The sequence below is a fragment of the Nymphalis io genome, chromosome 30 (assembly GCF_905147045.1).
Source record: "Nymphalis io chromosome 30, ilAglIoxx1.1, whole genome shotgun sequence".
Taxonomy (NCBI): Eukaryota; Metazoa; Arthropoda; class Insecta; order Lepidoptera; family Nymphalidae; genus Nymphalis; species Nymphalis io.
The window spans coordinates 5,171,992-5,188,687 of record NC_065917.1 but is presented as its reverse complement, the minus strand read 5'-3'; the positions used below and the strand labels follow the sequence as shown (position 1 = coordinate 5,188,687).

The following is a 16,696-nucleotide window of genomic DNA, read 5'->3' as shown; positions in this document are numbered from 1 at the left end:
GTAACAGCCTGTGATTGTCCCACTGCTGGGCTAAAGCAAAAATTTTTATATCGAAATCGATTCAATCGCTTTTTTTATTAATACCAGCAATGCCCTCTTTTTAAGGAATTGCTAATTTTCCTATTTACCCCTCCAATCAAGCGTGTGTGATCAACCATTGAGCTATTAAAGTTTATTAGTTATGCTCGAACCAACAGAATTTAGGTTTATATATATATATAAAATTAACTAATTTTTTGACCAGGTGCCGGTATGCTGCACGTGTGTGTGTCTGCCACTCTGTACCGTCCACCGCCCACGCCACGCCCCATCACACCCGTCACAACCACCACGACTGAGAATACCACGCTCCTTAACGATATACAGGAAGGTAAGTGTTCATTCATTATAATAATCTAAAAATATATTGTATGTTTGATTTAAGCAATGCTCTGTCTTCCTCTTTCGAATGTAAAATTAATAATGTCAGAAAGAGAGAATATGTGTTTAACTAAATAGCCACTAACACCAAATACCAATACAATAAATAATAATAATTTGAGCCAACCCAACGTCGACAAATTTGCGTCGAACGAATGGCTCAGTCGTGCTGTGCTCTTCCCTAGGACAAAAAGCTTTATTATATCAAAAATATATAATAAAAATATTCCACCTTACCAAGGGACATGTGTAGGCGATGGAATAGCTCTTCTGAAACCATAAAACATATTACTGGTGCATGCAAACAACATTTACTGGTGGTAGAGCTTTGTGCAAGCTCGTCTGGGTAGGTACCACCCATTAATTAGATATTCTAACGCGAAACAGCAGTACTTGGTATTGTTGTGTTCCGGTTTGAAGGGTGAGTGAGCCAGTATAATTACAGGCACAATGGACATATCATCTTAGTTCCCAAGGTTGGTTGCGCATTGGCGACGTAAGCGATGGTTAACTTTTCTTATAATGCCAATGTCTATGGGCGTTGGTGACCACTTACCATCAGGTGGCCCATATGTTCGTCCGCCTTCCTATTCTATAAAAAAAAACAATAGTTTAAATTGATTACAAGCATAGACAGGTCGCCAATATAATATATCAAAAACTAACTTTAAAATTTAAACTTATAGCCCCTCAGAATCGTACAGCTTATTATAAATATAATCCTCAAGCAGTTTTAGAAAACCAAACCTTCCGACTATATTTTGACAGAGCTATCCTAACCGATAGAACAATACCTTATAATAGACCGGATATCACTGTTATAGACAAACTAAATAACTAGATACATAATAGATATTGCTATACCAAATACTCATAATTTACAAAACACTATTTCTGAAAAATTAGCAAAATACACACTTTCTACTACAGGCGTTATCCCACAGCAACTTCACCAGTCACATAAAGCTCTTGACATACCTCCACATGCGTTTATTCGATTACAAAAAGCTGTATATTGAACACGTGTAGGGTAGTAAGAAAATTTATGCAGTCAGACAAAGACTCACTTCACATAGCCAAATATACAGATTATTTAAAATTTTCAATTAAGACCCGGATGATGTTCACTTGACTTTGGTTCGTGATCATTAATTTACCGGTATATACCGAGATTTGCAAAATAAAACAACAAAATAATAATAAAAAAAAAATCCTGGGACATTATTAACACACGGCCATCTGATCCCAAATTAAACAGAGCTTGTGCTATTCTTTTGTAAATACATACTTATAATAGAAAACTAATATTAGGATAGTCCGCGGATTAAGAGGGGGTATACACCCCCTTAATACAAAGCAAAATTGCTTTTATATGATTTTGAATAGATAAATCCTGTTAAAGTTGAAATGAATAATATTGTAAGTATTCAGACATCGACTGTGGCATAATAATTGTGTCAATAGAATATATAGCGATTATGTATATAAGTTAAATATTTGTCAGTAATTATACAAATATTTGACGTATATACATACACCATTTGTCAGTATTATATTCGTTTTAGTAAATGATTGGCAGTAAATGTGTTTTAAATATAATATTATCTTAATAAAATATATATTTTATATATTTCAGGTAAAACTTTAGTCCAAAACAAAGACAATAAGCTGCAGCACCTCTTTCAACCAGAGACTGAACTCACGCTGACCTTGAATCAAAAGAACGCCTTGATGAGTGAAGACAAACGTACGAATCTCCTCAGCGAGATCATACACCCGAGTCTCATCGAGGTTTGTAATGATACACTATGATCCAATATGAGCCAGCATACATATTCTAGAATATTAATGTCAGGGATTTATATTTCATAATATTAAAATAATTAACAGCTCGGTTATTTTAAAATTAAATTTCCTATTTTACAATTATTTCTATTAATTTGGAGTCAGTAGTTAAATACTGTCTTAACTTTAAAAATGAAGAAAACACAATGGATAAATGATTATGAATATATGATTCGTAAACATTTGAAGTCAGGTAACAAAATTAAAAAAAAATATTTAATCACTATTAATCATCTTCATACATTTACTTTACTATCCGTTGTTCGTAACCTTCTGATCCGTGAGTAACAAGCCTTTGGTAGCTTCTGAATTACGCCTCGTAGACAATTGCGCTAAAGGATAATCCATAAGAAAAACAAAACGTTTCTTAAATATAGTTCTTAGGAATATGTCAAATCTTTAAAAATAATAATAATATCCTGGGACATTATTCACACACGGCCATTTGACCCTAAATTAAGCAGAGCTTGTGCTATGGAAACGAGACAACTGATATACTACATATACCACTTTTCTTTTCTAAATACATACTTATATAGATAATCACAGCCAGACTCAAGACAAACAGACATGTTCATGCACACAAATGTCTGTCCTGGGTGGGAATCGAACCCACGACCTGTAGCGTGAAAGGCAAGTATCTACCAATTACGCCAAACGGCCCGTCGAAAAGTGATAAATTGTCTATGACCTCATCCCCAATGTCTTTGATAAGTATTCACAGACCGCCACAAGGCTACGTGTGGGTAAGGTCTATGACAGTTAGTGAAAATTAACACGTAAATAGTGTATAGTTGAATAAAACAGCAGTACTTGGTAATGTTGTGTTCCGGTTTGAAGGGTGAGTGAGCCAGTGTAATTACAGGCACAAGGGACATAACATCTTAGTTCCCAAGGTTGGTGGCGTATTGGTGATGTAAGCGACGGTTAACATTTCTTACAATGCCAATGTCTATGGGCTTTAGTGACCACTTACCATCAGGAGGCCCATATGCTCGTCCAACTTCCTATTCTACAAAAAAAAACAAAGACTAAAAGTAACAATATTACCACAGTGACCGGACATGATTGGTCAAATTGAGACAAAAATACACTGTGATCCAAAGTATAATTTATTTTGGCTCATTATATCATATTAAGGTGATCGTTTTAATTCTTTACATTATTTTAGCAAGTCGCACGTCCTCAGCTACAACATCAAATGTCGGATTCTGAGGATTCGGAAGGGCTCGATGTGTTGGGAGTAGTGGGTGAGTTATTGATATTTCACATCTTTTATTAATAATCTATGTATATAATAAATACGTGAATAGAACTTTGTACCCTCTTTTTAAGCACATTGCGCACGGAGAGTTGTGAGATTGAATGGTTAAATTTACACGGAGAAGAAGGGATTTCCAATTTTTTTTTAGACAATTTAAATTTATTTTTTAAACATGACAATTTACAATAATATTATATAATAAATAAAAAAGGTATCAATTAATAATGAAAAAATATATTTTATTTATATTTTCATTTGCAATTAAACGGTTAATGAACGATAATGTGATATATATGTGTAGCACTCTTTTACTTGGTGGTAGCTGATTTGTGCAAGCACTCAGCTTGGTTCCACCCACTCATCAGTTATACTGCCACCAAAGAGCAATACTTATGCATTGTTGAATGGAGCCAGTGTAACAACACACACAAGTGACATAACGCCTTAGTTGCCAAGTTGCTGGCGCATTGGATAGCAATAGGCTGGCCCGCCTACTTATTTTAAAAATCTTTGATTTCAGGCTTGCCGCGTGATGTCGTGAGGCTTCGTCTCCGACCGACTCGATCGTCTTCAATTCTCCATTCGGTTGAAGATCTCTCAACTGACAGCACTTGCGTCTATAAAGCTAGAGGAAGATCGCTGAGCCGGTAAGATGTTTCTAATATTTATTGCCAGCGTTTTAGGTACAATGCCACAGGACAATCTTTTAGCCGGCGTGTTTTTTGTATGAATTTGTAATGTTTTTGTTTATACCGAAATAATATCGGCGATCAAACGGTAAATGAAAAGGAAGCGCTTTCCTCTATTCACACGACAACAATTTATATCACGTTCACTTTATATATAATCAGTAGCAAATCTAGATAGCGCGATTCAGGAATTTGACAGATTTAATCAACGCCATCTATCGCTACCGAGTAGTAATATACGCCATTACACAGTATTTTTTGTTTATATTTTTTTCTCATATAATATATTTTTTAATTAAATGTTGCTTAGTTTCTCAAGGTCATATCTCAAACTGAATTGGAACCCCTAAATACTCATATCCTATGGAGGGTTTACGTTTTTACACAGTACAGTAACAGCCTGTTAATGTCCCACTGCTGGGCTAAGGCCTCCTCTCCCTTTTGAGGAGAAGGTTTGGAGCTTATTCCACCGCGCTGCTCCAATGCGGGTTGGTAGAATACACATGTGGCAGAATTTCAATGAAATTAGACACATGCAGGTTTCCTCACGATGTTTTCCTTCACCGTTAAGCACGAGATGAATTATAAACACAAATTAAGCACATGAAAATTCAGTGGTGCTTGCCCGGGTTTGAACCCACGATCATCGGTTAAGATTCACGCGTTCTTACCACTAGGCCATCTCGGCTTAATACTCGTTTTTACAGTGTGAGCCTTACCTGACGTAAGATCCAGTAAAAGCTCTACAGAAGAGAAGTTGTCAACGGTTAACATTATAGACACGATATTTAGTACATAAAAGATTTTTTTTTAAATGTAAGCTTACTAATAATTAATTTCATAGCACTCGGCTGAGCACGAGTCAAATATGGGTCTAAATAAAATCGTAATACATAATATAACTAAGTTCATATGCCGCACATCTTCAACAATCATCGTCGTATTTCAGCCAATTAACACAAAACATATATGTACACACTAAAACCTTCCTCATAAAAGACTCCATCCATTGGTGAATATATAAAAAAATTGATATTCTGATTTTCTGGTCTGGATGGTGTCCAGTCAGCTTGTTTAAGATGGGGTCATAAACGTTATCTTATCTCTGTTTAAACTAAAGACTCCAACAAGGTTCAACCGATTTTATACTATCCATTTTCTTGTAAGCTATCAATTGTTACCAGTCGTCCCGACAACATCTGGGTTTCACTGGTAAAGAGGATATCAATAGAGTCTCAATTCCCTGTTCGTTACAGGGAATTGAGCCTGCCTTCAACAGCATCAATTAGCTTAAATAAACTGGGCCCAGTACATGTCTTCTGTTCTCCTATTTATACGTCTTCCATAGGTTATCAATTGCTGAAGGAAACAGGGAGTGTGGTCCACACTTATACATATGGTGTTAGAATTCACTGAGAACACAGATTACAGTTTTTTAATGAGAGCGCGTAAAACATTGACCTTTCAGTTCGGATATCAATGAGAAGAGATTAGTTCAATGTAATTGGCGCTGTAGTCGCGCGACTAACCAATAACCTAACCAATAGGAACGTTTATTTCGGTTCCCTCTATTATGAATGAAAGTACTCAAACTCATTCCCAAAAAATAAATAAAAAACTAGATAACTCTTGTTTCTAAAGATTATGTTGTCTTATAAATTGATACAAAAATTAATTGTAAAAATTCTGATAAGAAATTGATAAGAAGTTTATCCCGGTTTGAAATAAATAATTTTTGTAACGTAATTAATTTATCTGCACAGGTCCTTATATATTAAGCCTCCATTGCCGAGCAGAATCATTCAGAGCAAGCTTTCCGAACCGGTAAACGATGTGAAGAAGGATGAAGAAGAATTAAAAGAAGTAAACATTGAAGATAAAGAAGCAAAGAGGGGATGTGTCGAAAAAATATCCAGGTATTATTTTATTATGTGAGACTCAATCAGATTGTAATAAACAACATGTTAAATGTAATAGGACTTATTATTAAACATTACTGATGAGTATCTGTCACTAACTATATTAAACAATAATAATCTACATTTTTAGTCTGTCCTTGACATTGACAGATACTCTTAATGGCGGGAAATTAATTGTCTTTTAATTTTTACTTACGGGCATTGAAATTCGTCACCGAGTTCCATTCTATTCTTTATTTAAATTCTTATGTAGCAGCGATAATCTATATTTAAAAAAATAATTTTGGATTTGATAACTCGCCATATTGACTAAAAAAGAGGAAAAAAAATATTAAATCAATATCGTTTTAATATTTAATCGTTAGTAAAAGTTATTGTTGTAAGGATTTGTGATCACAAGTTAATTTTCTGGTGCACATTTTGCACTGAATATTTAGTAATTTATTTTTATAATTTCCGAGAATGTATCAACGCGTGTCGCCAAAATTTTGAGTGACATAATAGGAGTTGAGTGTTTGACTAAACGAGACCTTGTTTTTTTTAGATATCTTGACGTGTCTCTTCTGAAGTCTTGGCGTTTTGGATTACTCTGTGCGTCCGTCGCGCTCATGTCTTGTGGGTCTCCTTACGCCCTATACTACTTACCAGCTTACACAGTGGCTGTTGGACATAGCAAGGCGGCAGCTGGTGAGATGAAATTTTAATAATGTCATCTTCTATAAAGTTTACAATTATCTGTTGAGATTTTGAGCTTATTACAATTTTGGTAAGCGGTCACCACCCCGTATAGACATAGGAGCTATAAGAAATATCAGGAATACCTTACACCCTTGTGCCAATAGTTACACTCGCACACTGATCGTTCCGACCTGATTGTGTTGCCGTTTGGCGGTAGAATATTAACAGGACAACACAAAGTTTTACCACCTAGTATTTCTACATATGTAAAATATGGTAAACAGCCTAGTGTTATATCCACGGAGCCCTATCGGCTTTAAAATAATATATATTTAGCATCCAGGAGTGAAACTGATTATATAAAAATTTCGAATTGGTCTTTTTAAAAATGGAACACCAAATCATACAAATTGATATAAATAACTCACTCAATTATTTTTAAAATTCGAAATAACACAATTGAATACATTCATTAGATCATCATTGGCGCCAATAATGAATTCACTCCGTCTTTCTTTCTACCAACAAAATGGCGGCTTAAAAGTAACGCGCGTCTTTTTCTTTTGTAATGAGCAAAGGCATTTCTAGAACTATATAATATATTTATATTTAATTTTCAGGTCATTTGGTAGCTATAAGTGCGATATTGGATTTATGCGGTCGCCTTGGTCTGGGTTGGCTGTGTGACTTGCATCTGTTCTGCAGAAGGAAGGCTTATATTTTAAGGTATTTAAAAACTCAAATTTAATTGACGAATGCCCTTGTCCACAGATAATTATCGATGATTAATTGTATATATTTTTTAATTTTCAGTATTATTATTGCTGGAATCGCTGTTTTATCATTGCCAAGTTTGACTTCGTGGTGGAGTTTGGCAATAGCGTCAGGTAAATGGTTGAAATTTTTTTATTTTTAACTAGCAACACTCACGGCTTCGTTAGCGTACAATTCCGTTTGTAACGAAAATCCTTATAGTGGCAGTTATTTTGTTACATACGATTTAATTTTATTTATTTGAAATTTTATCCATAATGATTTATTTTTTATGAAGTTTATTGTAAAATAAAATAATGTATATATTTTCCAGGTGCTTATGGACTCTGCCTCGGCTGCTGGTTCCTGTTGGTACCAGTTTTACTAGCTGATGCATTCGGGACTGCTCGCATAGCGTCTTCATATGGACTCGTCAGGATGTTCCAGAGCTTGGCGGCTGTTTCCGTTCCTCCTACAGCTGGTAGCTATTTTATTAGATAGATAAAAGTTTGCAGATCCAGAGGTCTTGGATTTAAACTTCAGGTCTGCCCGAAAAAAGTCATTGGGATTGTCTATCGAACAATTCTCAGCGGCAACCGTTAGGTCTCGTCTTCAGAATGTCGTCTCAGCAAATATTGAGAGTGCACCTGTGGTTATGCACAAACGCTTTACGTGCTTTCAGAAGCACGGTACACTTCCGTGCTTACTTCAAAATTTCTTAGCTGGAATCCAGGACTTCAGATGCTTCCATTTAAGCTAAGCTCTAGATCAATTTGGCATTTAGTGCAAGTTATTGTAAATAAGATAAGCAATTTATTAAATCGAAATAAAGACAATATTCTACTATATTCAAAAGTAAAAAAAGAAAATTATGAACCAACATTTTTAATATTTTTTTGAATAACCGTCTTTGCTTTATACTTTAAAAAAATTAGTCAGACTATTCACATAGTGCAATAAAACAAAAACTTTTTAGGTTTACTCCGTGACGTCACTGGCGGCTACTCCTGGTGCTTCTATGGAATGGGTTCGTGTATGGTCCTCGGATCAATTCCTGTCATCGCATTCCATCTGAGTACTAAGAACGAGGACTCCGAATCGTCTGTTGATTGAATAAATATCATTAATAATATGTGCTACATAATATATAAAACCTATATGGTTTCATTCGAATATATAAAAAATGAATAATGAGCAAAACAAAAAAATTGAAAAAAAAAAACGATTTTGACATGTCTGTCATTTAGTAAAAAACGCGCCATTTTGGGTAAAATAATTTAAAAAATATATAAAGTCGCTTTGATAGCGTTAAAAGAGCGCCTTATATTATTATTCAGTTAGTGTTAGATTTATTTATATATATAAAAGCAAATAGATGTTATAAATATTTTTGCTTCAATTAATTTTCAATTTTTAATCTGTATTGTGGATATAAGTATCGATAGAGGCCAAAAAAAGTGTATATTTGTTCATGCGCATCATCCTAAGCAACCCTACGGTAACTATTGATATTTCTATAGAGGAACGACCTCTGGTGGCCAAAAAGAAAACTAATTTAAAATAACCGTTGCTAATTATTATAATAATTGACGATAAAATGAAATAAAAGCGAAGTTTTAATAGAAATAATTGTTAAAAATTTGGTAAATTTCTCTATATTTTGGAGCGAAATTCCGAACAAGAAAGTTAAACGATTTTTAAAATCGCATATGGAAATATATTTTCATGTTTATTCGATTTTATTATTGCATGATTATATTAGAAAACAAATCTGTACCGTGAAAAATTGGAATTAGAACTTCAGTTTTTTTTTTAAATATAAAAACTAACCTATTTTTGTTTCAAATCCTAATAAATTGTGATCCGTATTTCATTACGGTATCTTCTAAAAAAAATAATGATTTCCGAAGTAAGAAAAAAAAAATTAAAGTCATAATTAAATAAAACACCATAAAAAATATGTGTATATATAAAACTATACAATATTTTAAAATTATGCTCATGACATCATAGCATAAATATAAGTCAAACATTTTTTTTTGACATTTCAACATTCTTGGTGTTTTAAATTTGACAGCCATGTGTCAAAACTATAAACCATAACGCCTTATCTAGATATTTTAGTAGCTACTTCGCATTATATTATCTACCGAATAACTATGGCTTATTACCCATATATATTATGTTTAAAAAAAAAATTTATATGTATAACGTTTATAAGTAACTTTACTTATAAACGAGCTTAGCAACTGTTTAGTTAAACAATGATTTCTTTCTATTTTTTATTATTGGTTCAAACCAATAATAAAAAATAGATGTAAAGTGAATTCATATGAAGAAAATTGCGTTTCGTCAGCATTGCTTAATAACGCTAAAAACATTTTTTAGAAATCCGTTATTAATTGTGGTCACTGTTTGACATTTGTGAAATGTCCATAGTATATAAAATTTAACAATTTTTCTATTACTTTGAAGCATTACAAATGTATTAATTTTTAACAACAGATAATGAATACTTCTGTAAGTCTATCTATCTATCGCTCTCATGTAAAATATAGATTATATATGTATTAAGAATTGTCCAAAGATTTTTAAGTTCGCTTATTTTGGTAATTATATAATGATAGATATTATATCTCTATGTGATTAGTGTGAAGTATAATGCAATTTATTTGTGGCAAACGTTTTAGTACAGAATTTAAAAAAATATATATAATCATTATGTAAAAAACACCAATAAAAATATAAAAACATTTTACGCTTTAGTGCTACTTAAAAAAATATAGTTGTCAAAATTTTGACATTTAAAGTACTTACTTGAAATTGGGCTTTTATGTATGTTAATTTTAAATTACTTTTGCATAGCAAGATTTAGTGAGATTATATTATGTAATATAGTATTATTTTTGCAATTTGACAAATATTAATTGTCAGTATTAAGATTAACGGTTGAACCGATTCATAAATATATAGTTAGGTTAAAGAATTCAACCCAAAAAATCAATCATAGCTTAAAAATAATTAAGTATATGTTATGTTTTATTTTAATATTAAATAGGTAAGCAGATTGGCAAATGGGCCATGGTGATAAGTGGTCACCACCATAAACATTGGCACTGTAAGATGTTATGTCTTTGCCTGTAGTTACACTGGCTCAGTCACTCAAATGTCTAATTTATCAGCGAAATTTTCTGTACGCGATGTGTGTAAATTTTAAGGTCGGAATAGAGAAGCACAAAGTTTTAAACTTTAATATTGAGATGTCGAATAAATCTTCGGTCACGTGTACACGAAAACTGCTATTCTATACTATTATAAAGATATGATTTGATTTTTGTTTGTGATGGATAAACACAAAAATTACTAAACCGATTTAAAAAAAAAATCAATTATAGAAAACTTCACTATCAGCGAGTAACTTAGGCTACTTATAAAAGACATTGTTAGTAAAAAAAAAGATTGTGTAACCCGGACGAAGTCATGGCGGGACGCTAGTCTGTAATAAATAAGTTTGATATACCTCGCTTGACTCTGTAACGTTTTCGGTTATAACTTTGCTGTGTATATGTTTGCCAGGGCTGAAAATACAAAAATCACGATCGGTCAAGTTTCTGATATATATTTTCTAATTGCAGAATTTCTCATTTCTTTAATAAGCGCTGTGCGTCACAGCATTCACTAAAAAAACCTGACAATAACCGGTCATATGAGTCACTTACATATTCGACTCATCCGTAAAAATCAAAATTAGGTTGTCACATAAATCGGAGTTGGACTCCTGTTAACACTGTGCTTGGATTTCTTAATCATTAGACGTAATTAAATTTGATAATGTCATTATGACATCAAATCCGGTTTCTGCTTTTATACACACAACAGCCCCGTGGTGGAGGTGTTATTATCTAAGACCAAGCACAATTTAAATTCAATAAAAAAGCAATTACGATATATTATTTTGTTTAAAAAAAGTTTTCTTAGACAAATATATTATATTCAGTAACAAAAATATTTTTATTTTCAATAAATTAAAAGGACTAGGGCAAAATATAATAAGATTGTTGATTAACGATTAAGTAATCATTAATTATACATGTACCATACCATACGAATGTAACCATAAATGTAAGTCAAGTGGCACTTCCACAGAGCATCCCCGCGCGCCCACTTCAGAATCAATCAAAGTTAATCTGTAATCGTGATTGCGATTACACTTTGTAACTGTATATATTATTAACTGATTACATTTGGCTCTAGTCTGATTAAAAATAATGTATGTAGTTTTTAAGTTCAATGAAATTATATGTATGTATTACAGATTACTAATTGTATTAATATTTTGTTGTATTAAGTGGGTTGAACCCACCTGGCTTCCATGCTACACCAATTACGATGTCAGTGCCTTTACAAAACATCTCCACATTTGCATTCGGTTTTAAAATTAAAAAAAAAAAACAGTATAAGCCAAACAAAATGTTACCATATCTAAAAACATTTTATATTAATTGTAGTCTTTTCATTTAAAGCTAATTTTACACGAATAATGTTAAAAAGATTGTGTGTTCATGGCTACAGGTATATACTCACCAATTGAATGATTTTAAATGAATGAAATTATATGTAAATAAATGAATGTTGATAAAAAAATGTATTCTAAAAACATAATATGTAAGTCTTAATGTAATTTCACCGTCATCAACTTATCATTTTTATTAAAAAATATATTTAAATAAAACTGTATTACAATTTTATTTGTAATAAAAAATACATACAGATTAATTTCAATCACGCGATTCGATTTAAGCTGTCTAACATCTTGTGTTCGATAGAAATCAAAAATGAATTATTTAAAAAAAAAAGAATGACAGTTCAATAAAAACTAAATTTTCATTCGTTCGATTTGATTTAAATTCTATTAAGGCGTTTCAAATCGCTAACAATTTAGCAATTAATCGATAAAAATATAATCCATAAATTTGTTCCATAAACCAAGTCACATTTGTGGTAATGGAAAAAAAGGGCATAAGCGACTTTGTGTTTGAAAGAATATATAACTGTATGCCACATAGAAATTAGATATATATTAGTACATCATCAAGTTTAATTTAAGTTATTCATGTGTTACAATTCGTAATTATATCAACAGATCTTGACGTTTTCACGTCAAATAATAATTTTATAATTTACCTGTAAATTGTTTTGTACGAATGTTTATGATATAAAGTTAAACCGACATGTAAGTGTATTGCTTTTTCGTCACATGCACATGTCTGTTAAATACGCATGTTTGTTACATGTTTTATAAAATAAAATCGTGCTAACGTTCCTTTATAATATTTGTGTTATTAATTGATGTAATAAAATTATTTTTATATCAATTAATAAATTAATTTAATTATAGATAAAAAAATTTAGTTAAGCAATTATATCATAATATTAAACACGAATTTGTGGTAAAATAAATGAAATAGAAATGTGTTTATGATTTTTCTTTTATATCGATTTATAAAATACTTTCCAAAAACATGCAAAAAAAATTAAAAAACTGTCTTCATACTATTACACTGAAATAATAACACAGTTGTTTAATGTCCTTCTTCCTTTTTTTTTATTTTTTTTTTACTACGAATTCAAGGACATTTTATCAAGACACTAACGAAACAGTTCAAATTAGCTAATTATGCGATAAGAATCACATCGATATTTCACACTGACAGGATAACGCGCGTAAAATAGCAAAAACAAAAATAATCCCGTGACAGCTGCGATGTGTGTGTGTGTGTGCCAGTGCTATTGAGCACAGATAATCGCTTATTAGGATAAAATAAGGCGGCGTTTAGACATATATATATATATATATATATATATATATATATATATATATATTATCCTGGGACATTATTCACACACGACCATCTGATCTCAAACTAAGCAGAGCTCGTACTATGGAAACCAGACAACTGATATACTACATTTCTTTTGTAAATACATACTTATATAGATAATTACACTCAGACTCGGGACAAACAGACATGTTCATGCACACAAATCGAACCCACAACCTTCGGCGTGAAAGGCAAATTTTTGTGTATTTATAGTCAAAAAAGTCCCGCACGCCGCCGTGTTGTACAGTGACTACAATTTATTCGTACAAATTGAAAAGCTTTTAACAAAGACACTCGATTTATCTTATTATAAGTTTCATGACTACCCTTTTCTTTTTACGTACTTATGAGTTTAGTTAGCATATATCACAATGAGTTAATAATTAAAAATAGATATCGTACACAGGGATTTAAATTCGATGAAAACTATTAATTAAAATACCTGTATCAAATGATATACATACATACTTGACACTTTATATCAACGATATAATCAATTTGGAAAATAAAAATGCCTTATCGATTGTGTTTTTTAATCAACAATTTAATAATAATAATCTTAATTTAATTCATTTGGGAAACAATTATAACGAAAACAAATTTAAAGCTGACAACACCAAAACCTAACCTGGCAACATTCTAAAATAACCCGAATCACATAGCAAAAATATAAGACAGCAATAAATAAATAAATTTATATTTTAAACTTTACAGCAAACTTTGACTTTATCCAGATCTTTTTCATTATGGCAACATTTATCCCTTCGTCCTTTTCCCGCCAACGGCCTGTCCTTCTCATCCCACACGACGACGCCGTCGCACGCGCATATCCGTTTCGGATTCTGGAATATTCCCGCCGATCTTGCTATAATACCACACGCTACTCTGTTGGCATAAATATTATTTATTTTAATAACTTATCTATAGTTCATTCAAGTTCATCATGGCAGGAGGAGTAAAAAAAAAAATAAACAACTTTGACCTCGTATGACATAATGGGTCGAAATATTAATAATCTGTGGTATTTATGATTTCGTGAAAAAATTACGTTTTGGATGTCGGCGAAGTTGTTATCGGAACTTTGTAAGTGAAATTAAAGTGTATATAAGTAGTTAAGTGGAATAGTTTTGTTTTATACATAAATATATATTAATCGCGAACTGTTTGTAAATGTTTTTTATTTCGCTGTAAAAACGTATTTACGCGTTTCCCCAATATGAAGTGCAATATAATAAAACATGACTGCAAAAATAGAAGTAGGTAATTGCCCCATAGCTGGTCAAAACTTCCCTGGCCTCTTCTTTTGGAAAATATTGGAGCTTAATTCCCAGATGGCGAATAGTATTTATAGTAAGATGTTATGTCCCCTGTTCCGTTAACAGTTAATGCATTAAGCTTAGCCTCTTTATAATATTAGTATAATTAAAAAAAAAGCTCACGATGCGCCGGAATCCCCATCAGTCTTTGACGCGGGACTCGAACCCCGACCGAAGTCATCCGCGTTCTCCTTGATCGCTACTGATCTGCCGACGATGTCGTAAATCTAAAAAAAATACATATCGATGTAAACCAATCACTGCGTCTTGAGGGTTATACAGACTCGCGAGCCATGACGTCAAACGACATGACGCTCTCCTATGACGTCATGCTCCGCCGCCGCTCTCTACTCCCTTATGTGCTTAGCACGTATACTATGTACTTAATTGCTATAACTTATATATATAATAACCAAAATCATATATGAAATTTGTCATCGAAACTCAATGCTTTTATTTATAAAACTCCATACATTCCCATGCCTCCGAAAGCACGTAAGGTCTCGTATCGGATTATGAGAGTGGGGGAGTACATATGTTTTTACCCAAAGGTCTCAGAATATGAACGCCTTTAGAGCGTTCTGCGGGGTCTTCTTGACATCTCACAACGCGATTTAGAAATAAAGAATGATCAATGAGCGCCATCTATTGGTAATAAATTGTAATCTGTTCTCTGGCTAAAATAAAACATTTCCATACTCACGTTAAGCACGCTGTCCAGTATTCTGAAAGTCGCTCTGCCTTTATCATCAGCGACAATATTCCCCAGGTCCCCTGCGTGTCTCTTGTCCGGGGGGTCGGAGGGGGCCCCGTGCGGGGAGCGATGCGGGTTGTAGTGGTCGCCGATCGAATTGCAACCCTGGAATAGATGGTTAAATATTAAAATATGTTAGTTTATGGTGAGTTATGAGTAAAGCGCCGTTAAAGCCGTTTCCTATAAGTTTTTACGTCGCTACATGAGATTTAATTTTATAAATATGAACGTTTTTTATTGGGACAATTGCTCAGTACAGTATGGTAACAGCCTGTTAATGTCCCACTGCTGGGCTAAGGCCTCCTCTCCCTTTTGAGGAAAAGGTTTGGAGCTTATTCCACCACGCTGCTCCAATGCAGGTTGGTAGGATACACATGTGGCATAATTTCCCACACACCACAACATCTGGCTGTCTAAGACCCGGACTATTAAAGGTTTGGCTGGGTGGGACCGCTCGGATGGTGGGGCTTCTAGGTCAGTGTTTTGTAGGCATAGGCATATCCAGAGGGTCTGTATGTCTGAACGCAATAAACTCAAAACTACCGAACGGGTTTATTCATGTGGAATTTTTGGGTGGATTATTCTTTAAGATTTTGTGTAAATAGGCTGAAATATGATGATGATTGTTGAAGATGACGGAAATATATCGACCGGGAGCTTCACTAGTGTGCACCGCGTTAACCAATAGGGTTCAAGTTACAACAGGCACAAGGGACATGCGGCAACCGTCCTAGCGCGCTTTCCGCCCTTGGATATTCTGGCGGATATGGATGCGAGGGTCTACCAACAGACCCGCATCCTCCGCCAGAACAGTGAAAGCGCGCCCACTTCGAGTGCGCTCGAGGCTTTGAAGCGGCAGGAACACCGGAGGGCTCTTGCGACGTGGCGCGACCGTCTCTGTGAAGAACGGTACATACGCAAACGCGTCGTTTCCTCGCGTTACGTCGCGACGTAGCCTCCGAAGCCTGGATGAGGCGAAAGCGACGAGTCACCTTCCGACTTACGCAGGTAATGACCGGTCACGGTTGTTTTGGAGAATACCTGTGTAAGATCGGACGCGATTCGACAGCGATGTGTCACCACTGTGGCGCGGACCGGGACACCGCTCAGCACACGATTGAAGTGTGCCCCGCGTAAAGTGCGGAGAGGGAGATCCTGGTCCGTGAAGTCGGACAA

The 16,696-nt window shown here is 33.7% G+C and overlaps 2 protein-coding genes across 2 annotated transcripts in view; one reads left to right on the top strand and one right to left on the bottom strand.

Annotated features, from left to right (window-relative positions):
- The window catches only part of LOC126779920 (monocarboxylate transporter 12-B-like), a 35,926-nt gene extending 26,744 nt beyond the window's left edge, over positions 1–9,182 (top strand). The window contains exons 9-18 of the mRNA XM_050504107.1: positions 245–370; positions 2,057–2,211; positions 3,437–3,515; positions 4,050–4,176; positions 5,982–6,134; positions 6,682–6,824; positions 7,436–7,541; positions 7,629–7,702; positions 7,903–8,049; positions 8,545–9,182. Coding sequence (XP_050360064.1) covers positions 245–370; positions 2,057–2,211; positions 3,437–3,515; positions 4,050–4,176; positions 5,982–6,134; positions 6,682–6,824; positions 7,436–7,541; positions 7,629–7,702; positions 7,903–8,049; positions 8,545–8,681 — 1,247 coding nt within the window. The 3' untranslated portion in view covers positions 8,682–9,182. The remainder of the gene's footprint in view (positions 1–244; positions 371–2,056; positions 2,212–3,436; positions 3,516–4,049; positions 4,177–5,981; positions 6,135–6,681; positions 6,825–7,435; positions 7,542–7,628; positions 7,703–7,902; positions 8,050–8,544) is intronic.
- Positions 9,183–13,973: 4,791 nt separating this feature from the next.
- LOC126779858 (uncharacterized) overlaps positions 13,974–16,696 on the bottom strand; it is a 28,188-nt gene continuing 25,465 nt past the window's right edge. Inside the window, exons 12-14 of the mRNA XM_050503976.1 lie at positions 15,470–15,625; positions 14,890–14,993; positions 13,974–14,335 (exon numbers count right to left, since the gene is read on the bottom strand). Of these exons, the coding sequence (XP_050359933.1) occupies positions 14,152–14,335; positions 14,890–14,993; positions 15,470–15,625 (444 nt within the window). The 3' untranslated portion in view covers positions 13,974–14,151. The remainder of the gene's footprint in view (positions 14,336–14,889; positions 14,994–15,469; positions 15,626–16,696) is intronic.